The sequence below is a fragment of the Scatophagus argus genome, chromosome 8 (genome assembly GCF_020382885.2).
Source record: "Scatophagus argus isolate fScaArg1 chromosome 8, fScaArg1.pri, whole genome shotgun sequence".
Taxonomy (NCBI): domain Eukaryota; kingdom Metazoa; phylum Chordata; class Actinopteri; family Scatophagidae; genus Scatophagus; species Scatophagus argus.
In genome coordinates, this window is record NC_058500.1 from 10,106,856 (window position 1) to 10,131,927 (window position 25,072).

The following is a 25,072-nucleotide window of genomic DNA, read 5'->3' on the forward strand; positions in this document are numbered from 1 at the left end:
AATTCAGCCCTGAAGTATACAAGCATATCACATGCAAAGACTTTAAAAGAGATGAAATTCTCTCAAAGTCACTGTGCTGGCTGTTCATGTGACTGGCTTACACCACATGAGCCTAAGCCTCATTCCAATTATCAGCTGCCACTTTCAACCAAAGGGTGTCTGTGTTTGTGCATGCCATGTGAATGAGCTGTGCATACACAGACACTTACCTTCCCAGGAACTGCACTTCCCCACGATGGTGATGCGGAATTGACATGTAGCGTCCCTGCTCTCCATGTGGTCTGCTTACTGTGTAATTGGCAAACCGCACCCTACACAAACATTTAATGGCCATCAATGCATGATTCACTTGAGCAAGCTGAGCAAGCACTGCATTGTCAGATTTTCATAGAGAGAAAAATAATCAAATCAACACTAGGGGAAATGTGATGTAGACATATAGTACATACAAACATGTGTAGCTGCACACAAAAGGAATCATTACAAAGAGACACATTACACAAGTCAACCAAGTATAGCTGCTGGTGTATACTGAGAATCCTGAGTGTGCACAGCTGCCTGTGAGCTGCGTGGGTGGGAGGAGGGGCAACAATACTGTGTGGTAAAGGAAAAAAAACAAAAACTCCATAATAGCCTGCTGTGTGCCAACTGACCTCAAGCCTGCCTAACGTTAGAGAAACTAATAAGATAATAAGATAGGGGAAATTCACAACATGCTGTGTGTGTGTAGGTGTGTGTGGGGGGGGTTCCCCTCACCTATTCCAGAGGTCATCGTCCTCTCCTCCCCAGCCCCAGAACGCATTAGGAAATCCGTTAATCTTTTTGAACTGCTTCACTGTCAGGCCACTGACACCTCCAAAGAACTCATTATACGGGAGCCTTGGAGAGAAAATTATGCATATTAAGTTCATATTAAGTAAGGAATACATTTATACATTTGCTGTATGTGCCCATCGAGACAGAATCAGGACTCACATGTAGGAGTACTTGTCGAGTTTGACCGCAAAGTGCCGGGGCATGTCTGTGCAGCCATAGTAGTTTCTGTCGTTCTCCATGAGGTGGTCCACATCATGGAAGATCAGACAGTCCCACTCCAGGTCCTTCATAGCCTCTTTGTAGCCCACATTGAACAGCATTGCTCGGTTAAATGGTTCTGTGCCTGTCTAAAGAAAAGAAAAAAAATACTTTAATGTTAAGATAATTCATATTCTTAGTAGGTTGTTGTGCAAAAGCTTGCCATGTTCATTCACTCTGATGCACTACTTGGGGAAAAAAACACAGATTTTATCACTACCCGAGAAAGAATGTCACTTCCTGCAAGTGGCTTTACACAGATCATCCCCTAGCAATGACTGTGAATAGGTGTGAACATACCTGCTCTATGAGATAAAAGGCAAACTGGAGTCTCTGTTTCTGGAGCACTGGCACCAGGTGTCTCAGGAGTATGGGTAAGTGTTCATGCCGGTTTCTGAATGGGACTAGTATTGCCACCTAAAGGACACAAAATGGATAATACAATAGATATGAAATGACATGTCTATAAATGTATGAGGACACACAAAAGCACAGTGCAACAAAAAAGTAAACTGCACTATTTGCAGTGAATTTTCTGAGAGTTGTGATTTTTCATCAGTAGGTAGATGGCAAAGTGTGGGTGAAGACTGCATCAAAATCCATTAATTACCATGAAGACTGGTGACAAAGAGGCTACTGGTTACTGCAGTTTCATTTCTTCAATGAGATCTGGCATGCATCAATCATAGAAGTCTGTGAAAGGTGTTTATTCTCAAACGCAGAGCAGTCACTATGACAGCCACTGTTTTTTAAGCTCCTTTTGTGGCTCAGTAAAAAGCAAATTGTCACAGGAGGGAACAAAAAAGCAAGTCAAATAGAAGACAATGTGTGGCAAAGAGAGAGGGAAAGTATTGAGATAGATGAGAGAGAGTTTGCTGGCTGATGAGAGAGAGGGAGTTGGTTGTCAGAACATACGCAGTCCCTCACGGCAAATGAATGTGAGAGACAGATAGACACACAGATGGCAGGCCGGGGTCCTGTGTTGGACGAAGAAACAGTGATAAAAAGAGCAAATAGTAGGGGAGGCGGTATGAAACGGCGCTGCAAACCACACGGAAAAGGGTGAAGTTTGTGTTTTGCCTGCTTGTTGTATGGTTTACTTAGTGATATATGGCAGCAAGTGAAAAGCTTCTGCATTTGAATTTCATAACAGAGCAACTACATCTTCCTGATTTGCATAGTGGACAGAATAAACAGCCATGAGGTGTAAAAGCATATTAATGATATGAGGCATGCCAGTTACTGTACAGTACGTGCACCATTTTGTTGAACTGTGAATTCTTCCAACCTCCAGTGTATCAGATGCTGGTTACTCTTCCCACCATTACCTATCCAGCACAACATTAAAATTGACGACTTGCTCAAAAACACTTGTGTGTGTGTGTCACTCTGTAGGATGTATTCATCTCATTGGATTCAGTATGATCTGTTGAGGTTTGGAGGTGACAACTCAAAACCTCAGAGCAATAAAAATGGAATCCATGAACGACAAGGATACTTGATTCAACTTTCAGTTTCAGTCCAGCTATTTGAAAAAACAGTGTATTCCCATAACCCTTTGGTACTTTGAACACCAGAAAATAAAAGCCGCTGAGTGCTTTTATTTAAAGCAAATCCCACCAAAGTGCAGCAAATGAAACAGAACAGTTTTAATGTATCAGCAATATGTAGCGTAGCCTCCTTGCATAAAATATAAATATAAATGTATGAATTCTACAGGGATGAACACTATTCCTCCAAAATTCTTTCCTTCGTTGTTTTGATGAAGATGGTGGAGATCATCTTCAAACTGAAACCGTTCAGTGACCCATCACGCTCTGCATGGAAGCACCTGCATTGTGTGTCTCCAGTCGCCTGTTTGTATATCCCACAGTGCTGTTCAGTTAAGCTTTTAACAATGTTCCGTCCACACTTACCTTCCATCGAGGTAAACAGTCTTTGGGCTTCCAGTAGCCACCCGGGGCTATGCTAGGGTCTGATTCCAGCAAGGATCTCTCCATCTCCTCCAAAGATACCTCACTCATGTTCACCTCCAACCTGCCCTCTGCATGTGTCGGGAGAGGAAAAAGAACAGGACAGGAAGAAGAGACAGATTGTATGTGAAAAAAGCCACGAGAGTGAGAAAGAAAGGGAGAGAGAGAAAGAGAGAGAGAAAGAGAAAGAGAGGGAGAGAGAGCCAAATGAAATAATGAGTGAATAAGATGAAACAGTTAACAGAGGGAACAAGATTAAAGAAATAAGATGAGAGAAATGTAAATGACAGTAGAAAAGAACATGGACAAAGAAGGAAGGTGGAAAAAAGAACAAAAAGAGAATGCTTGTCAAAGTCTTTATCAGTAGAGCAATCTGGGGGATTAACTGGTTGATCAGCTATTCTGTACTGTTACAACATAATTTCCATGCACCATCAGTCAAAGCTGAAATAAAATGCAGAACTTCACGGACAGCGTAAACACAGAGAGCGACTAAAATGTTAGTGGGAAGATGTAAGCTTGGAGGTGATTTTGTCACTATTAAAACTAAAACATTTCATGGTCAGTTGCAGTTTGTAAAAACGCAATTCAAAGTTCCTTTGCAGCTCGACCAGGGAAACAGAAAGAGAGAGACAGACGGAGAGAGAGGGAGTGGCGTTAGCGTGAACAAACAATGAATCAGAGAAATAAAATGGAATTTTCTCATTGTTTCATGGTGGTTAGGTTGAAAGGCTAAAAAATAAACCAATCCTGTGAGACGATGCCGCATTGCTGGATTTTGTGTGAATTCAGCCAAAGGACACGTGTTATCCTGTCTGCTGTGTGTGGCTGGCCCTATAACTGTGTGTGTGTAGTTCAATCACGGGCGTGTTCAAACAGACACACAGCTAGGAGGTTTATAGGTAGCAAAGTCATCATCAGAAAGCTACATTGTGCCATGTGGGAAAAAGTTTCAAAATGATTTGAGAAAACAGTATTTTGACACTAAAATAAGGGGACTTTCCAATATTTGAAGGCCCACACCTGGATACACAAGAAACACGGGGGAAAAAAAAAATGCACCCACACTTTGAAGGTCAACCAAAGCAAACGAGGGAGATTCTTCTTATTTGGAGCTGTATGTACAGTATATTACAGAATATCAAAAAGGATCAAATTAAAGACATACTACAAAACTTAAACAATGCACTTACTCATGGAGAGCAGCCTCTCGGGACAAACCTGAGAGGGGAGGTAGGTGAAGCCCTCAGGGAGGTATGTGGTGGGAGGAGCATCGCTCTCGCTCATGTTGAAGTCATAGGAATAATCTGGAGTTATGCGCACGCGCACACACACGCACACACACACACACACATAGAGCTTAATCTTTATCTGTGTAGCTTTGAGTTTTTTTGTTTGGCATTAAATCTTTTTTATGTTTTCACCTGCTTCACTGCCTAAGCTAAACGCTCCATACGAATGTATGAGTCACTAACAGTCAGACTGGGAAAGACTCCCCTACGTCAGAAATTTGACTTTCTTTCTTTATTTAAACCAGCGTGGAAATTGCATTTTGGTCTACAAGACTAAACATTAGCTTGGTGTATCAATGTGTATTTTTACCTGTGCCATTGATGCTGTAGGCCCCTCTCACCACCTGCTCCAGAACCTGAGCGCCAATGCTCTTCACGTTCTCTCTAATCTGGATCCCTCTGGCTTGGACCATGAACACATACTCATTCACTGTGGAAAGAGGGCAGAGTTTAGCCATGTTATTCTTGAACACACAGTAAAAGTCACATTAGTAAAAAAAACTTCTCAGGCCTATTAACCCAACAGAGTGCATAAAAACTAACTAAATAAATAAATCCATACAGAGATTCTCATTTTCACATTTTTTCAATCTCTTGCTTTCATTACTTCTCTAGTTGAGGTGAGTGTGGCTTTCTGACCACATACCAAAGGGTTTTCATTTCAACTATAAGAATGCTAATCCATGGTGACGAGGAATGGATAAGAGGAAGAAACACTCAAGTCAAACTAATTTTTGAAGAGAGATCACTTTGGTCCTGGTTAATTTGCAAAACGGCTGTCATATTTTTCAGTCATAGTGTTGCAATGAATCAGACAGCATAGAGGTCACACACAGAGGAAGTGCCCAGCAAGTGTCTGCTTGCACTTTCGTGTGTCTGCAAAAACCACAATACTGTAATACATTTTTTTTCGGTGTTGAAGATCTCAAATAAAAACCAGTAGCAAGCACAAGAGCTGCCTACATCCTCATTTCAGGTTTGAAACATTTTATGACAACTGTTCAGGGGATTTGCATGATAGTTATTATCAAGAACTTCAGCAGAGAAGCTTACTGGTAGTTCCACTCATTGTGGGTTGACCTAAATAATACCACAACAGAGGTCAACCTGTGAAGGAAGAACCTTCAACCTGTGCAGTGGAAAATTGTGGCAAGATGTGGTCTAACTGTTAAAAACTTCAGCCCTCTCACTCATCTCTCCCACACACATCTACTTCCTAGCAGTAAATGTGTGCTTGCATGAGGATGTGTATGTATAGCACATGTGCTCCTAATTCACTACAAGTGCACCTCACACAAGTTTTTGTGTCAACAGATGGTGGAGGGGAAGAGACCAATAACTTCCAGTGGCTCCTGCTCCTGTTTCTTTATTTGGAGCAGCATGCCAGCACAATGCAGCCAAATTGATGGATCTCTCCCTCAGTAAACTAGTATCCAACTGCACAATCTCTGCCCGTTAAATCCAATCAGTCTTTATCTTAAAGTAATCCTAATATGATCCACACCCCTATGTGAGGTGTGTGTGCGTGCATGCTGGTGTGCTCGTGGGTTAATGCTGCTGAGCTAGAACTCTACGGGATGTGATTCGTCATTAGTAATTGTATTACAGTTTCCATCACATTCATCTTGTTTTGTACAAACTGCCGGGCTTGCAGGGCTAGACTAGTGGCTAAGCGGTAACTGAAATCAATGTTCTCATTTTACTTCTGCGACACGCAAATATTACAGTGCAGCTGATGCAAATCTGTAAAGGATATTAACAACGAAAAGGAAAATAAAAACAGGCAGACTAGATCCTGGTCACTCTCACTGTAACACATGTAGAAGTGGATCAGCAGACGCACATACACACACCATGCATACACAAATCCGAACACACACTACACAGATGCCATTGTGAGGCACCATATGATGGAAAAATCCTAAGAGGCTTCTGGAGTGTGATCCAGTCCTGCAGGCACCAACATATTTTGACATGTTGGTGTCTCCTCCTCAAGCCTGCCAAACATATTGAGATATATTATCTTTATTTATGCATATCCCTACCAGAACAAATCCCGGGAACAAATGTGCTTTATATGTAGTAACAGTAACACGATGAGCCATTTCATCGTCTGCAGTGCGAAGCAAACCGGATCCTGAGTCTGGCCCGTAAAGTATCTTCCTTCAAACATTTTTGGGCCTCTTTTCAAAAAGCTAGTTGTTGTGTTCTTTCAAGTCTTCAAGCACAGAGATGAAGAATGTGAACACCCAATCTGCTGTATACAAAGCCGTGGGCACACATTCTCTCTCATCAAACGTGCACTCTCTGGAGTAATGGTTAGTGCTGAGGTATTCAAGGCTACAAACTGTGACAAATGCAATTAAACATGAGAGACCTGGAGTTTAGCGGAAGCCAGCTATAACACTGGGCATATAAGCAAGGGTATGCACGTGAACACACACGCACGCGACATACTGTGTGCACATTGTGAGCAGCAGCAAGGGGCATCGCATGCGTACATGATACACATGTAGACTTCCCCCTTGTAACCCATCGAGCATGACGGGAGACCTTGAACGACCTTGTCCTCTATAGCTCTCACAGACTTGTCTGCATGCCAAGCCTGGCCCACCTCTCTTTGCCTCTCTCTTTCTCTTTCTCACCACATCTCTCCCTCATTCCACTTATCTGTGCTCCCCTCTATCTTCTCTCTTTATCTCTCTGTGCTGCTGTGCTCTCTCCGTGTAATGTGGTTTGTATCAGTTCCTGTCAAATTCGTTTGTTCCCACCGTTTAAGTAAATAATCCGAATGATGGATTGCAGGAACAGTAGCCTGTGCCATATTGTACTGTAACTGAGGGAAAAAGAAAAAGCCAACAAGCAAGAAAAAAAAAAGAAAATGCTTAACCCCACCCCCGCTGCCACCCCACCCCCAAACCCACCCTGCTTTTCCTCTGAAAGGCAATTAACTACACACTGATAGCTCAGCAGTGGGAGGTGATCGGTCCCGTTCTGGTAGCTTCCTGATAAGAGCTGAAGGGCTGTTTATTTATTTATTTATATCTTCTTCCAGCAGAAATCATTTCCGCATGCGCACACACATAGTGACACACCATACATTCACTCGTGGCTTTTAAGATTTAAAGCTGTCACCTGCAGAGGGGGCGATTTTTACTGCCACCGCGTATCAGTGACACCCACAGGCCCACACATGCATAAAAAAACCAGGAAGTAGGGAACTATGGGGGTAAAAACATCACTTCTCAGTGAATGTTGAATGTGTATTATGTCACCATAAAAGCTGAATTAATGACACCAACAGTAATTCTACACTCTATAGTGGCCAGACATGATTCAGCAGTCCATTTAAATAACATATTGGAAAGTAAACAGCCAGTTACTGAAAGCATTAGCGTTAAATCTCTCACAATTAACTGGAACAACCACTGTAATTCGAGAGTATCGATCTACTGAGAATTGGCATGAGATGGCGAATAAGATTACAAACTTCTGATTGGATGTCAGCTAGTATATCTGAGCTCACATGTTCTTTTTGAAACATTATTTGGTCATGGTTAACACACACACACTCTCACAGTTGGGAGTGGTGTTATCATATAGGGGAGTCATACATTACTTCCTGCTCGACCAGTTTATAAATATGAAAACTGCCAACGTCAGAGATTTAGAACTCATCTGCCCCCTGAGAGAAAATCATCTTGTGATTTTCTGCACAAACACAGAGACTTCAGTTTTTTGTTGTTGTTGCCATATTTTGTTTTTTATTTTTTCCATTATTTTTCCTGTGGGTGGACAGATACTGGAGGTCGAGATAACAAAACTGGCATCCTGTTTGTTCACTACCATCAATCAGAACAAACCACACTTGCCCCTTCTTCAGAAACCACTCGTGGTTTCCCTTCATCTCCACATTTTTGCAGCAATGCAACTTTTTTTGGGTTATTACAGAGCATTTTTGATAATGATACTGAAGGGGTGGTTGCGTTCAGCGAATCTTGGTTCATGAGTATTTTGACAAGTACAGCTGGTTTTCTGTGTAAATCCACACTATTGTTAGTAGATTCCTCTAATGTTGTGCCATGGCAAAAGAAACACTAAGGTTGTACCACATCAAGAAGTCTGAAAAGCTCTGGTATTTACAAATATTTGAGTTGCAGAATAGATGCCATTTCCATGAAGAACACTAGCAGATAAATCCTTCCTAAGTATTTTTAACTGAAAAGAAGAGAACGAACTACACCAAACAAATTCCTGAATTTATCTTATCTTACACTCTCTCATGGAAAACTTGAACCTGCTGCTTTCAAAGGTGGAAATGGTCGCTTCCTTTTTCATTCGTCTGTGTTCAGTCTCACTCTCTGCTATCTTTCCCTTTCATCCCCTCCTCATATCTTGAGACTGCCCACTCACACGCCTCGACCCTCCTCTCTCTGAACATTGCTGTTGTCATGGGTAACTTAAGGTTATGTAAGCAGCAATGTGTAATGCTCTCCCGAGGGCCCATTCAGTGCACACCTCAAGAGACACAGATATATGCAAAAGCACAAATTTGCACAAACACATCAGTGGCAGGGGTTGTAAATGTTTTCTGTGATGTGGTTGGAATCTCATAAAGCTCATACGTAAAATGTCGTAGAGGATTGGCTCACTATTACATTTTCAGTGATAATTGTTTGCTAATAAATAATAAAGACTACTCTTATTTTACCTCAGATTCACAGTCCTTAGAAGGAAAGGCTAAAAGCTAAAAACAAATAGAGAAAAGACTGATTATCTGTTAGATACTGGGGAAAAAAATTTTAATGCTTCACAAGAACATGCGATAATATTGACAGTGAGCTTTGCATATCATAGGAAGGTGGACTGTTGATGGTATGTGATCTCTGAGTGCCCTTCTGGATTGTTGTTGCAGTGCTAACTTTGATGCAGGCTGCAATCAGCACTGAAGTGCATCGGAAGGTTTAGAAGATTTCTTTGTTTCGATACTGGCTCTTACACAAACGAACCTTGCGTGTTTCTGTGTTTTCCACTGCAGAATGTGTCATACACATAATGCTACTCGAACAACCATCCACACATTCTACACCTGTGTTTAATTTGCACAGCACATCTACAGCCTGCAGTTTGAACAATGTATGAAAAGTCTCTCTTTTCTATGTCTGTCATGAGATATTCCTCATTAATGGGTGTGAGGTAGAAGATGACATATTCACGAATTCTATGCACTGGCTTTTTACTGCAGTCAGTAATGAGCTCAGAGAGACCTGAGACCTGGGTATGGCTTTAAGTTCATCAAAAGAAGGAAGATGATGTGGCTAGAAGAATATGAAGGATGAATGTGGTTTGAATACAACTGCTACGATCAATTACTTGACAACCACTTGAAAAGAAAACTAGGTGCCAACTATTTTGATGGAGTCATGATAAGACCATCTCAGCAAACAGAAATATAATTTGTTCCGTGAATCTGTTTTCTGGTTGTTAACTTACAGAAACATACGAACGAGAACACAAACAGTTGTAGCTGGTAATGAAGACAATATCAGTCCGGTGGTCACATGGTAACCAGTCATCAGAGTATCATAAGACCAGTGTCCAAACTACACAGCTGCACCATACACACACACACACACACACACACACACACACTCACACACACACAAACATATTCCCTTTCACACCACACCCAGACTTTGTGTGTGGAACTACAATGACCGGAAAACACATCATGACTGCATTAACCAGAGCCCTCGTCATGCGGACAGGAATTCAAAAAAGTTGCCAAGAGCTCAGTTCCTCTGACTGGAAAACATAAACAGATTGGCTGGCAAGATGGAAATGGAGCAAAAATCCATGAGAGAAAAAAACAAAACAAAAGAGAGTTTAAGAATCTCAAGATTCTCAGAGCAGATGTGTCTTTGACAGACTGAGCAGTGTTCATTTACTGCAACAGAAATGGGATCAGCACTTATCGCAATGCCGAGCACCCTGCCCACTTCCTGAGAGCGTCCAAACCATTTGTGCACATATTTCCTTCTCCTCTGCTTCCTCTTGGCCAGCCAATCTCATTCATTCACTCAGTTGGCTCACCAGTCTTTTATCTAATGTTTTTTATTTCCTAAAAGGCAGACATGAAAATCATCTGTGACGTCAGCAAAGCTTTCACTGTAGCTCTTCACCACAACCTTTTGCATTCATTTCCTGTGAGTGGTTTGCAGTAGGGCTCACAATAAAGACACACGATCTCTAAAATTCCAGTTTGTCAACAGTGAAAAAAGACTGAACAAATCATTGGGTAATCCAGCTTGAGCAATGAAGTTACAATACTTTTCCTGACAGTACTTCTTGTTGCCTCCACCTACAAATTAAACTGACTAGCAGAAGTAACAAAAGCCCTTACTGAGTTACATCAAACTTACATAGTGTTGAGGAAATGAAGTGATTTAAAATAAGACTTTCTTTTTTGTACTGCAAAACGTAAAAAAAAAACCTTGAGATGATGATGATTGATGGGAACAAAAAGAAGTTACATTAAAAGTTCATAAATTAAACTTGACAATCCCATGTACCAAAATCGCTATTTCAATAGAACAGATGAACCTGTGACAATATTCATGTGACAATACTGACTCCTTCATAGGGGACAGAAAAACAGGACAGGGTTTAAACACATGGAAAACTTTTAAAAATTAACTCTCCTTAGTGCTGCAGTGCTTGTAACTGGTGGCCACTTCTCAGCAGCATTACACTTAACAGAGTTTATAGTTAGTTAAGGGGACAGCAGTTACAGTTTGAAAGAAAAAAAAAGAATAAGAAATGAGCGGGTTTCATGGCTATCAACTCTACAGTACACATACAATAACCTTCCCATAACAAACCTTCACATGTGTGACCTCCTTTAAACTTTTAGACCATAAAGGCCATTTTTATCTGCCTTGGTTAATCAGTGACACCAGTCAATTGATTAGAGAGAAAACACACTGTTAGCTGAGAAATGTAACGGTACACTCGTCACGGAAAGAAGTGTTGTACTTTTTTTACTCCTGCCTACCAAAGATGGAAGAATAGCAGTGGAGCTGATAACACACATTTAGGAGATCTGTTGTAATTATGTGAAGTGTAATGAGAAACTACATGCAACTGAAAAAAACAAAAACTCTTTCAAATAACATATCACACCCAGACACAGTATACACTAACACATGCCAGCAGGCGTAGCATGGGGTCTATTTTGAGTTCATTTTTGGTCTTGCACTAGTCACCCTGGCCCTCCATCTGCTCTGCTGTCCAAAGTGTGTATGTGTGTGTGAGTGTGTGAGTGTGTAAGCCCGCCTGTATGTGTGCATGTGTGACCGCCCCTGAGTCGGTGTCTGCTGAACCGCTACATGGCAGAGAAACACAGGGACCAGACACAGTGAGGAGAATTACATAAATGACACGATGGTGCCAGGACCCCTTGTTTTCATTCTGCCGCAAGCAAATACTGGTAAACAGATCTGAGGGAGGGAAAGTGAGAGATGCAGAGCGAAAGACAGACAGTTTGTGTATATGTATGTGTGTTAGCATGATAGAAGACACTTTCTTTTCACACTGTCTCATTCTCTCATCTTTTTTCTATTCTAAATATGAGGGTTATTTTAGTATGAGGGTCTGAGAGGGGATAAGACGGACTTTGGCGGGGACGGGAATACGGAGTAAAGCGGAAAGAGCACTGTTGTAGTGCGGTACACCATTTGAGGGAGGCTACGTCAGTTGAGTAGGAGAGAGTAGAAGTTACTGCATTGGCCACAAAGTGTAAAAGAAATGAGATGGTACATATCAATTCACTTGAAAAAAAAAAAACAACCCCTCAAAAACAGCTTTTTGACTGAGGTGCTATCTGGGTGGTGTCTGGTTGCCAACAGCAGCAGAAGGCTATGATAACACTATGAACTGCCTCCACTTCAAAATGCATCTGTGACAGTTGCTAAATGAAAAGGATTTTTCGAGCTTTAAGCGGCTATAATCAACATACTTTTTAGACACACACAATTTGCCTACAGAGATGCTGTTGATGAGCGCTGGGGATTTAAGTTTGGGGTGGTTTTCTGGACTCTCTTGGCTGCTGTACTATGCGGGCCTCCATGTGGTGATAACCCTCCCCAGCCTTCCCCTCCCTCTTCACTCTCTGTGCCTGTTAGATTGCATTTTTTTGGTGAGTGCGCGGGAGAACTGAGAAGTGCAAGTCATTAAATCAATTCAAGGCTCATTTCAGTGTCTTCCTTCTTCCTTGAGCCCTCCCCTGTCTCACCACATTGTTTCTGTCTTCCTCTTGCTGAAGAACCTTTATGCTAACCAACCCCTATTCCATCTTTTCGCAATCTCTGCTTTCAAAGCACAGTGTATTTATTACTAAATGAACATTTGTGCATGTGTAATCTTGTTGAAACCAGATAACTCCCCCTGTAATATTCAGATTCCGGACTTATAGTAAGACACTTGTGGTGTTGGTAAGATCAGACTGGCGAGTAGTAATTAATTCCTGCAATACCCCGCTGGTCCTCTCTGCCAGCCAACTTCCGTCTGCTTTTATATTTGGCAGCTGTCCAGAACATTCTTGTGTTACTGAAGTGGCTCAGTGTACAGGTTCTAACGAAGACGTATGCGGACAGGAACCCATATGCACACAAACACACGTACCTGATGAGACCCCAGCACCACCACCCCCACCGCCCATACACCATACTGCCTCTGCCTATTTTCTCCTGCTCACTGTGTTTTCCTATTCCCCTCCCAGCAGAAAGATGAGGTCTCTTCACAGTTGGAGGTCACTCCTGTTGACTGCACAAATGGGCCAGAGCAGGCAGAAAACCACGCTGCCACAGTAGCATGCAGTTGAGCAAGAAAAAAAAACAAACAACAAAAACACGCCCTTCCCTGTGGCTTTCTGCATGTAGTTATCTGCAGGGATCTGCATGGCTGCTGTACCTTAATGCTTCTATTATTCCCCTTCGTACAGAAACTGCACAGGGCTCTGTGTTTTGTGCACATGCCCACCTTGGGAAAGTATACTAACATGCTGATTAGTATGGTCAAAAGAGTTTCCAGTCCTAGCAGTGCATTTTATTATACCGCATGTAAAAAAATATTTGCCCATGTATTGATAAGAAAATATTCAGAAAAAGTGCAGGCACAGTAGCTGCAGTTAATACGGTTAATATTTAATGAGAAAGACTGGATTTGTTGCTTTAATGTACCGAGGGTTATGTAAACAAGTCAAAGTGGCAGTAAATTGATTAATGAATTTCCGTTTTAAGCTACAAAGCAATTAATTTCTGCTAACATGAATCCAGGTCACGTTCATGCTGAATCATGCTGATTCTGTTGATACTCAGTAGAAAAACACGTTTTAGAGAAGAGGTGCACACAAGGAAAAAGAGATAACAGCAGTGAGATTCAAATATGATGTAGTTGCTGATATTGTGCAGTTGAGGAACACTGGGTAAAAACAGTGACAAACAGTAACAAGAAAAAACTATTTTATTGAGTCTATTACCATCCATTAGATATGGTTTTATGTTCACAACATCCAATCAGAACTCAAGTCGGTTAAAAACTAATTTTTCTGCGACTACAACTACAACTTTACCTGAAGATCTAATCAATGATGTCTCTTCTGGCCCCTTAACCACATAACCTGCCATCTTCATTTGCACACCAAATCATAATATAAAAGCAGCTGGTGAGTTGCATTCTATTCTGCGGTGCAGATCAGCACTGCCCACCGCTGAGCTTTGTTAATCAACTAAGCTGCCCTCCTGAGGTTTTATTAAAGAAGCCTTCTAATGAAGCACCTACGTAGTCTCTGTGCTGATTGTTTGTGTGTGCTGCCATGGCCAACCTAAGCTGTTTATCTGGATACCTCAGAATGAGGCAGGTGTGTGTTAGGAGGCAGCGTCGTGATCGAGTTCAGACTGGCAATGACAGTGCAACAAATTATGGAGCATCCTTGGCGTTTTAATGTGACCACTTCATTGGCTGTGCTGGGGATGCCTCCACAGAGAATGTCACTTAAAAGACGTAGCACAAAAAGTAGATCCTGGCTAAACTTGAGTGGCACAGAAGCCAGCATACTTTAGCAACATGTTATATTGGTTAGATTATAACAGGACTACATATGACTATAAACAACTGTGCTGTGGCTGTGCGTCTGGGAAGCCATTAACCTGCACATGGTTTGTATTTCATCATCACAGCAACACACACAGCGAGGATACATAATTAATTAATAATATTAAGACTATTTTCCTCTTCTCTAACATTATGAAGAGACAACAGTCTATCTTAACAACCCAAACAAAATAAAAAATAAAATATATATATATATATATAATGATGAAGCAAAAATACATGTCATATGGATTCAGATCAGAACTGCATTACAGTTTTCCTATGATTCAGATTACATTTCCTCCGACACTCATTTCCTGATATTTCCAGTAACTGTTCCTAGATTTACAGAAATGTTTATATTTTCAATGGCAATGCAACTACCACAGGCAACCTATTTTATCTTTATCAGTTATTGCAATCAGATCCCTTCCTGATACGATTCCAATGTAAGAGTATGGACAAAAAATTCTTCAGTAGTTATATACCAAATAGGTGTTTTGCAAAGTTTGTCAGAAATTCCCATTTCGGGTCACAATCCCTCCTCCTTTGTTTTTTCCTTTTTTACATTGTTTTGAGACATTGGAAAACAACGATATTTAAGCCACAGTAGCAAGGTGATCAATTTAGCAAGAATTAGATCCATTTAATTTCCCATAGTGTACTGTTGTGATACTAAGACACATATCCTTAATACATTTATCTTATCTATAAAGTACTTCAAACTTACTTGTATTTTTGTAATTTTTATGAAATTATTATGCGCTGTGCACCAGCTTATCACAAGTTACAGTTTGACTGCCCTCAAACACGTGACCAAAGTAACCATGGTAACACTCTCAATAACAAAGGGAGGCCCAGACCAGGTCAACAAAGACTGGGGTTCTCCTCAGGATGATTAGGTTACATAAGTGATTAGTGCTTCAACACGAGACCTTCAGTCTGCCTCTGAAATGACTCACAACTCTCCACCCTAACACAGGTACACCTCCACTCCCTTCATCTTTACTGCACTCAGCTCCACCATCTGTCTGTGGTCAAATATCCAGACTACAGGAGCTGGACATGAGTCATCTTACACACAACGGCATAATATATGTTACTTGGTGTATATAGGATCGCCTCCGGTTGCCATGTTGGTGTATAGACAGGCCTAACAGACTTAAATTACAGTTTCAATTTCATCTACAACATGAACAGGTTTTTGGCTGAGGAAAGCTGCTGTTATAATTACAATACACAGAACAGTATTTAGTAATAACAGAACAAGCTAGATGGGAAAGCATATTTCGAGTATATCGTCATGCATTGTTCAATTTTTAGTTTCCTTGTGAAATACAATAAGGAATGGCTTTCATTGTGTCAGTATCGATTAATTAAACTGAGAGGGTTTAGTGGATTAAACGTAGAAAGGTTTTTCAGAAACATTCCTGAGAGTTTTCACTTTAGTAGCCTCAACAGTCCAATGAATAATTTGCCTGGATTGTAGTATTTTAGCAAAAAAAACAAAACAAAAACAAAACAACAAATTATTACAACATTTAACAGATTTAAAGGCAATTTCCTGTGTTACTGTTTGACTCTCCAAAACAGACAGAGGAAAACATTTGAAACACATTCTTCGACAAATGAAGAGTGCCTATGTCATTGAAAGGGAAGGCCAAATCAATTATAATTCAACAGTATTTAAACTGTGTATAAAAAAACAAAACTTGATATAAAATAGACCCCGCTCTCTTAGGTAACTGGAAACTTACCCTCACACAAGTTCAAAGAGTTTGCCTTTGAGTTATTTGTGAATTTGATTAATTGCCTTTCAAGGAAATAAACCAAAGAGTTTACATAATGTGACGCACAGCAAATTTGTTGCCTAATCCCTTTGATCAGGAGACTCTTTTAATGTTTGCTCATTATACCCAAATAAATATCACAGAGGCTCAGCAGCAACAGATTCAAACCATCTGTCCAAAATTGATCCTCAGTAGATCATCAGAAAATATGATGACATGCATGGCAGACCAATCTTCTGTTTCCTGCCATTGACTGTGGCAGAATTATGAATACCCACAAAACTGAATAATCTTGAAAACGCTGTACAAAAGCTGTGCTACATAAGCTTGATAAGTGTGTAAATAGAAGTATGGACTTAGTCAGTCACAGGAAAAGAATGTTTGAGATTTTACAGGGTCACAGTCAAAAGAGTTACATAAGCCATGTCCCTTTGTGGATGGTGCTCACTGTTCCTGCATATAGTAGCAAACCATATTTGGACAGTACAGTAGGTGTGTGTGTGTGTGAGTGAGATGAGGGACACACGATCAATGAAAGGCTTTAAGAAGAATGTATATTCAGATGTCCCAGACAAGGAGACTGTCTGTGGCTCTGTCTCTAATAACTGTATCCATGACAATTTGTTGTCACCCCAATCATCATGGGAACAAGGATGGCATGTTTCTCTGGTTGCTGTGACAGTAAAAAAAGAGTCCATACAGGATGGGAACAAGCCCTCGGGGAACCATGGCAACAGCAGTGAAAATGTCAAACACCAGACCTCAAGTGCTCCAGCGGAGGAATTTCTCTGATTGAACTGTTATGCACTGAGCTTTCCATGTTTTTCTTTTATTCTGATTTCATGCCATTTTCTGTAGATGTTCACTTTTCAAGCAGATGAAGAAGTTTTCAGCCTTTATACATAGAGAGGCTGCATAATGTATCACTATAAACTTGTTTATTCACAATGGAATCTATCTGAGGCAGCTTGGCACCAAGTTAATATTTCACCCTGGCTATCCGTAGCCTCTGGAAATTAGCCTCAAGAGGTTGATGGGGTTGAACTAAATGGATGGATCAATTAAACAGCAGAGGGAAGGCGGGAGGTGGGGTGAGTGGGGGTAGCATTACAGTGGGCCTTGAGAGTGCCTAAGAGTGCCAGACAAGCTGTACTCCATTAATACAAGCAAGGTATCAGCACAGAAGCAGCACTGACACCAGCCTGTACAGTCAAGTCTACACTAGAAATACAACACATACACTACACTACACTACACATAAACACAAATACACTCAGTCACCACTGCTTTCCACAAAAACAGACACAATTACTAACACAGCCAGAGTATTTGTGCCCGAATCTTACCAGCTTTGAGGGTTATGGTTACCACCAACAATGCTATAAATTTTTTATGCCTCTAAACGACTGAAGAAAACGAACTTTACAAGGCTTAGGAGAGGCAGTTAAACTGCAGCTAGAGCTCGTGATCAGGGGTTTTTGCTCTACCAGTGGTGTGAACAATAGAGATCAAGTGTTATTTGTTTATCAAACAGTGCAGATTTAATTAATCTGTGTGGCATGAAGAACAAATGTTCTATGTGCAGGAAGTTAAACACTCTTTCTTACACCTCAGCAAAGTTAATTAATTATTATTCACACTAAGCCAGACAGAGTAACAGGTTAACATCTAAACAGTGCTGTCAAAAACACAATAACCTAGCTAAGAAGCGGGAAACACATGGACATTTTCATTTCCTTCTAATGCAAAGCGCCAAACTGCATAGCACCACGATAATCTGTCTGATCTTTACAAGTGCCAGTTTTTACCCAAATTAGGATTCAAATGTTCCTGGGGAAAGGCAGCCACGCACTGTTACGTCGGAAAGTCAGTCCTGCAGGAAGTGGTTGTACAAACAAACAAATACACATGTGTGGATGAATGATGATACATGTGCATGCTCAAAAGCTGTTTGGTGGGTGTGACCAGAGACTTTAACGTAAAAACTGCTCTGGGAAAACAGTTTTCTCTGTGGAAAGACCAGCATGCCCAGTAGCAGCGAGGGGCGGGGGAAAAGCACAGCGCCATTAGCGCTGAGAGTGCACAGAGTGATAGCATAGAAGTGGCCTATGATATCTCAGCCATGAAAGTGATGACAGGACACAAGGCAAGCACAAATCAAAAACATGGTTCTTCTGCTAGTCTTCACAAATGAATTCCTAAAGCTTGGGGAGAAGAGAGAGAGCATTAAATTATCAAACTGTATAATTACAGGATAACTTGTGACATGATTGTATAATCACATTTGCCTATGACTGACAGTTTTACTGTACAACAGATTCAGCTACAATACCAACGTAACAATGCATAAATAAACAAAAACCATCAAACGGCAAAATCTTAATATACCACATTTTAAAGAGTTTTACAGTCCTCCTCAAGGACTGAGTGTGTACCAAAATATACAGTCAGTTAGACATACACGCAATTCCATTAACACATGAGACGTAATTTAAATGTCAACAAGCCATAAACTGTCAAAAGGCTTAAGTGCCAGACTACAGAACAAGGTCAAAGCTAAAATGTCCTCCTTACAGGAAAGATAAACCTCTACCTCAATATCTTAAGCAAATATATATACTGGTGCTAGTGTTGATAATGTACTGCAATTACTTTTCCACGCAAAAATTTCATCTAGGAGTAAAACAATGATAGAATACTAGTATTATATATTTCAGTGTATTGAGCATAAGATGTATACTGTGGAGCAGACAATTGTGAGAGCAAGCTGTAAAAGCTGAGTAGGGACACTTCAGTCTGATGGTTGATGCTGGTAGTAAAAGATGTTCAGCATGGGTTTCTTTGATAGCTTGTGATTTACTTAGATAACATATCTTACTGATTGTTGAAGTTAATAATAAATGTGATTGCAGTATTATATTTATCGACATTAGTTTGAGCTAGTTAGTTTGATAACATGCTCTCTGCACCTGCTATTTTACTGATAGAAGTCGCGCTGGGCTTATCAGCTCACACAATGGCAGGCATATTCTCCAAAGCCTGAAAATAAGGGCCAGACAAAAATGCACTGTGCAGCAGAGAATATGTTTATGATTAGTTATTCTCAGTACAATACATGCTGATAATGCAGATGAACTTGAAGACGTGATAAATCCAAAATTGTTGCAGGAAGTGCATTTCCCTTTTCCTCCGAGATGTGTTCTTACTGGCACTCTGCACCCTCAACAGTTGCGGGAAAAGGATGTCAGGTTGATGAGGCATGTGCAGATGTCAACAGAAACTGAAGAGAAGCCATAAAGGTACCGTATGGTTGCTTCAAAGTCAAACATGTAATCACTAAGCACCTAAACACTCCAGGCTGTTAGTAAATGTTTAGTTTTTACATGTTCAGTTAAGGTGGTAACTTCTGTCTATGTGTTTCCTCACCGCCGCATTGTTTGACAAAACATGAATGATACTTTAAAGCAACTTGAAAACCCTGGCAGGTCTATACATTCCTCTCCAACAATGTGCCTGCATTGCTTCACACTATGAAGCAACCTGAAAGTCACCATCGAGACTCAGTATTGGCTCTCAGCAGGCCACACCTAGAAATAAATCCAGTCCACACTAAGAGACAGTATTGCAGACAGATACGCAAGCCTTACACCCACACACAAACACACAGCCGTACAGATAGGAGGACGAGCCTGGTCTCTAAAGACAAAGGGAAGCACCTGTCTTCCTTGCTCTCCCAGGATGTGGAGGTGAGCCCATCTGTGTTCAAACCTATAAATAGAGCCTGTGTCTTCCCTAGCTCTCGCTCCGGTGGGATCCTCTCATGTTTTAATTAAATAAACTGCTGCAATCAGGCCCAGCTGTGCCCTGCATTCCCAGCCTGCATCAGTCAGCAGCCAAGCTCCAGGGCAACACAGAAGCTGGGGTGTCAATGTATATGAGTACATGGAGACAGAGAAACTGAGAGAGAGACAGAGGCAGGCAGGAGGAGTGAGATAGAGAAATGGACTAAGCCGTGAAACTGGGACATTCTGCACTGAGGCCACCTGGGTATCATAGGAAGCCCTGCTCAGGTGTTCTGATGGGTTCCCCGATGTGCAAACCAGCAGAAGGAAATGAGCTCTTTCATCCTCCCCTTTATATTTTCCTCTGCTCATCCTCCTCCTCATGCCCTTTTTCATATTTCTGTTTCTTCTTTTAATTCTCAATTATTCAGCTAATTCTTTGCACTGCCCCCCCCCCCCCCCCCCCCCCCCCATATGATCCCTTCAAGCAAATCTATTCACCTTCAAAGTGTGGCTGCCATCCTACAATGATTTATTGAACACATTCGTGGCCAGAAAATGCCTTATCTAATGCTACAGGAGATGCCAGAGGGTTTTGTTGTTCACTCAATAAACTCACATTATATGATAATAATGGCAATATGAAAAGCTTACATACACTCTCACTTATGGAGAACACAGCTCTAGTATAGTGAGATGATATGGGCTGCCATCTCTGAAACCTACTCTGCCAACTCTGTCTTCACGTCTCTCTCAAAGGAAGAGCGCACATATTCAGACACACAGCATGATGGTTAAAGTTGCTTACTGGAAATAAGATGTATAGACATTAGCTCAGGCTATGACCATGTGGAAGATGTCCCAGCAAGGCTCCAGTAGTTAGATGAACATGAAAAACAGTAGCTCACAAGCAAAGTCCCTGCGCCATCACAGCACTCAATACCGTAAAACATCCGCAACAGAATACAGCATGTTGTAGATCTGATGTTGGACCTGTGTCTCTAACTTCACGGTATCATGAAAGTATTGTTATTGTTTAATAGGATTAAAAAGGCTGCAATACCGAGAGGTCCACGAAAAGACTCTACACCTAAAATCATGTATTCTGTCGGGGACGGTTAAATCAAATGCTAATGCTTTGTTGTGGTTTCAAATGTTTTTTGTTAACTGGCCACATTTGCAGCTGTTAATCTCATTCTGACGAGCTGTGGCTCACCGGTGCATCCCTGAGCACAGCATCTAAAGCCTCAGCTAATGACTGTGCATCAATATCACTACCAGTGAGTAAATCATGCCAGCTGATGGCATGATTTACTCAAAACTGGAACTCCTTTTAAGCACCATCTCCCCAATCCCCAAATGATTTTCCTGTTCGGGCCTGCTCCAAGAGCTCAACCAGGCACTCCAAGTGTAAAAGACTAAACTGTAGCTTTTAGTAACAGCGGCATAAGCTGCCTAGCTCCTGGTTACCATATATAATTAATGGACTGGAGCTGCTGGTCCTTGTGCTGTTTCTGAACAAACCCCCAGTTAACAGTCAACACCCAGGAGGACATACATACAGTTAGTTACCAGACACCATCAATACTCAAGCTGGAAAAGTAGTGAGTAAATGAATGAAGGATTATTTTTGTCCTGCTTGATTTATTTGTTTATTCGTTTCACATTTAGAGGAATCATTACTCTCTGTTATTGGGACTTACACAGGCTATTCCTGTCAGTAATGTGTCCTCCATATGAGAATTGATCCAATTATTGATTAAGTTGTCCACAGTAGGTAAAAAGCGTGAATGGATCAATATCCATTTTGATGAGTAAGAAGGACCAGCTCTCTCTTTGATGTTTTAGAAAGGCTACACTTGTATGACATGAACACTGTTTCACTCAGTCACTCCCCACTCCAACAATGACAGGCTATGATTGTGGCGGTAAAAGGCCTTTAGCTATTGATTGTAATTGTAAAAACTCTAATGTTTTTGGCATTGGTCTTTGGTTGTAAATGGACTCAAATAGATCATACCTGATGATGTGAATCGTGTTAAATGGAGCGGATACTGTCTAACAATGTTTCAAGTAAAGCCTCACTATGTCAGTGATGCCTGTTCAGCAAGTACAGCAGGATGTCCAACAAACGGTGAACAGGAAAAGGTCCCACTAGCCAACTTCCTAACTGCACGTTTCCTTAGATATTCCCTCTTTAACTTTCCTCTTGGCTCAGAAAAATACAAACCTATCTTTGTAATCTGTTCACTGTTTGACTTATTTGTTTTTCTCTCAGCACAGAAAACATACAGAAGTTTCGTTTTTTTACAGTATTGCATTAAGATAAGTTCTGATGTTTGGGACAGGGTGATAATGACCAAAACTGGCATGCATGCTTTACCCTACGTATCTAAGGCGAGGGGATGGGCGAGACCACAGATAATGAAGTAGACTGATGTGACACAGGAGTCCACACACACATATTCAATGACAGAAGCAAAGAGTGACAGAACGAAAAAAGGATGAGGGAGAGGACGATGAGCCACATAGATGGATTAATGATAGCAGAGATTCAGGACATGCGATATCTCACCACTGCATGTGACTTACAGGAAGCTAATGATGTCAGGAACTATTTTTGTGATCTCCATGCTCAGAAATCATAAATGTTATTTAGGCCTTCTAATCCATGATTTATAACCTGACCTTTGATCCGCCAAGAAAAAAAAAAACCCAAAAAAACTCACCGCCAGACAGGGTGAGAATCATGAACCACACATGGGTCAACTTTGACTTCTCTATGGATCATGGCAACAAAGAACCCTAAATTAAAGCCAAAATGTCATAATTTCCCTGAGGCGCCTGTCACTGTCAGCTTTATAATCATAGCTGTTAGCCCTACTAACATTAGCATGATTACAGTAGCCATGATGCTCATTAGTAACACTGTTATTACCATGGTCAGGTACATGGATATTATAGGATTGAGTTCCAGCATCCAGCTGAGTCTCACCATCGATTAGGAGAGATATGAGGCTCAGCAGAGGCGCATGGCCCCTTCCGTTGCCTACACCCACAACGGCAAGCTGTCACATATGACCAAACAGTCCATATAAAAAAAAAAAACCTCACTTCATCCTAACGTAGGGTATGACTATTTAAAATATTATCGGCTTCACTTACCGATTCCGGGGGCGGAGTAGATGAAATACAATGCGGAGGTGGACAGTGAAAAAAGGAATAAAAGTCCAAGGAATGACCTTCTCCGGAACCGCAAATGTGTCGGCATTATACAGCCAGCAAAAGCACACACACAGGCACGTTTTACGTATATACAACGACGACAGATCAGATCCGATGTGTCCAGATGCCAGAAGCAGCGGTCCGCGGACAGACTGGATCAAACGAGAAGGGTTGGCCGGGGTCTGCGGCAGCCGTCAGGGGCCAGGTGACTAGGAAGTCCGTCTATTTCCGCGGCAGTTCCCTGAAGATTTCCTAATCATGAAATTCAAATTCCATTCCTGTGAGGATGGGTTCAGCTTTAGCAGGGATCAGTGTGTGTCAGATGTCGAATCGGCCGACGATGATAGCGCAGTTTAACCTGGCGTGGTATTTTCAGTGAGAGATCATCATTTAGCTCACACACTACGTCGCTATTGGTGTTTGGCCGCTCCTCACTGCCTGCCAGCCCTATGAATGAGGCAGCCCCTCTGGAAAATGAGCAATACCTACAGTGGGCGTTAACAGTACATAACAAACAAGCAAGCGCTCAAAACGTTGAGCAACGTAACCTGGCGACTAAAAAATTCGTAGAAATATAACCACTTGACTCTTGAGAAACATCGCGTGACGTCGTTTCAGCGTTATGGCACGTGGCATGGACATAAACTGTAGCTATTGAGATTAAAAGATTCAAATTATACGGGGTCTAATTATTGACTAATTAAAGCATCATCTAATTACTGCCTGCTCTTCTGCAGTTTTACTCTGAAACAGAATTTAAGATTGCACGGAGCCTATTTTAATGATGATTAGTTTTTGGTAAAACGTGGTGGAGCTAAATGCTATGGGTGTTTCATATTTTGTCCATCTCATTGGCATGAAGACAAACCGTGCAGACAATGGAAGATCACACACGTCTTTTGGTCTTGTCCCTTTCAGTCTCTTTGGGACAGAGACAGATATTTAGGCCTAATTGGAAAAAAAAAAATCATGGTAGCAAGTAGAAAGCAATTAAATGCTGGCCTCTTAAAAGAGTTTCTAGCTCTGGAGATGACATCCAGTTTAAGATTACAAAAGAAGAGGGAGAAGAGTATTGAATTAAATGGATTAAATGCCTGACTAACAAAGAGTCTGAAAACTGAAACTATGAAATGCGTTTATGAAAAATACAAGTGTGAAAATGAGCTCATGTTTACTGTGTTATAAAATATATAGTCTAAAAAAGAACACAACTACAGCCTCCAAAACTGCACTGCACAGTATATATCTGCACATAAACATGTATATATACATATAGGCCCACTGTACTTACATAGCTAATCACTTAATGTATATAAAGTAATCTAGTTCTACCAATTCAATATTTATTCATTTGAACATGTGTCTATCTACAAACATGCAGACATTATATGCATTCGGTCAGTGTTGCTTTCAATTTGAGGGTTTATATAGACATCTATTTCTCTACTACTTCTATATACTTTTATGTCCATGATAGCTTTGTGTTTATTTTAACCAGCTGCAATCTGACCAGCAAATACAAGTATATGATTTTGGTTAGGATCTTGTTTTCTTATAAGGCTATATGCAAGGCTGCTTTTTTTCCCTAAGTGTTCACTACATCTGCAGATAGCTTAATTTGCAACAAGCGCAGACTACAATTAAAAACTACATTATCAATGAAGGAATGGGTGGACGATACACTACCCTGGCTCATGGGAAGTTGAGTACACGGGAATGACTGTGTGTCATCCACACACGCACATTTCGTGACGTCTTTGCACTGTAAAGACTACATTTCCCTG

At 41.1% G+C, this 25,072-nt stretch overlaps 1 protein-coding gene across 1 annotated transcript in view; it reads right to left on the reverse strand.

The window, feature by feature from the left end:
* The window catches only part of b4galt5 (UDP-Gal:betaGlcNAc beta 1,4- galactosyltransferase, polypeptide 5), a 28,703-nt gene extending 4,905 nt beyond the window's left edge, over positions 1-23,798 (reverse strand). The window contains exons 1-8 of the mRNA XM_046396605.1: positions 23,229-23,798; positions 4,650-4,769; positions 4,241-4,354; positions 2,991-3,118; positions 1,375-1,491; positions 976-1,163; positions 757-879; positions 210-311 (exon numbers count right to left, since the gene is read on the reverse strand). Of these exons, the coding sequence (XP_046252561.1) occupies positions 210-311; positions 757-879; positions 976-1,163; positions 1,375-1,491; positions 2,991-3,118; positions 4,241-4,354; positions 4,650-4,769; positions 23,229-23,334 (998 nt within the window). The 5' untranslated portion in view covers positions 23,335-23,798. The remainder of the gene's footprint in view (positions 1-209; positions 312-756; positions 880-975; positions 1,164-1,374; positions 1,492-2,990; positions 3,119-4,240; positions 4,355-4,649; positions 4,770-23,228) is intronic.
* Between the last annotated feature and the right edge of the window lie 1,274 nt (positions 23,799-25,072).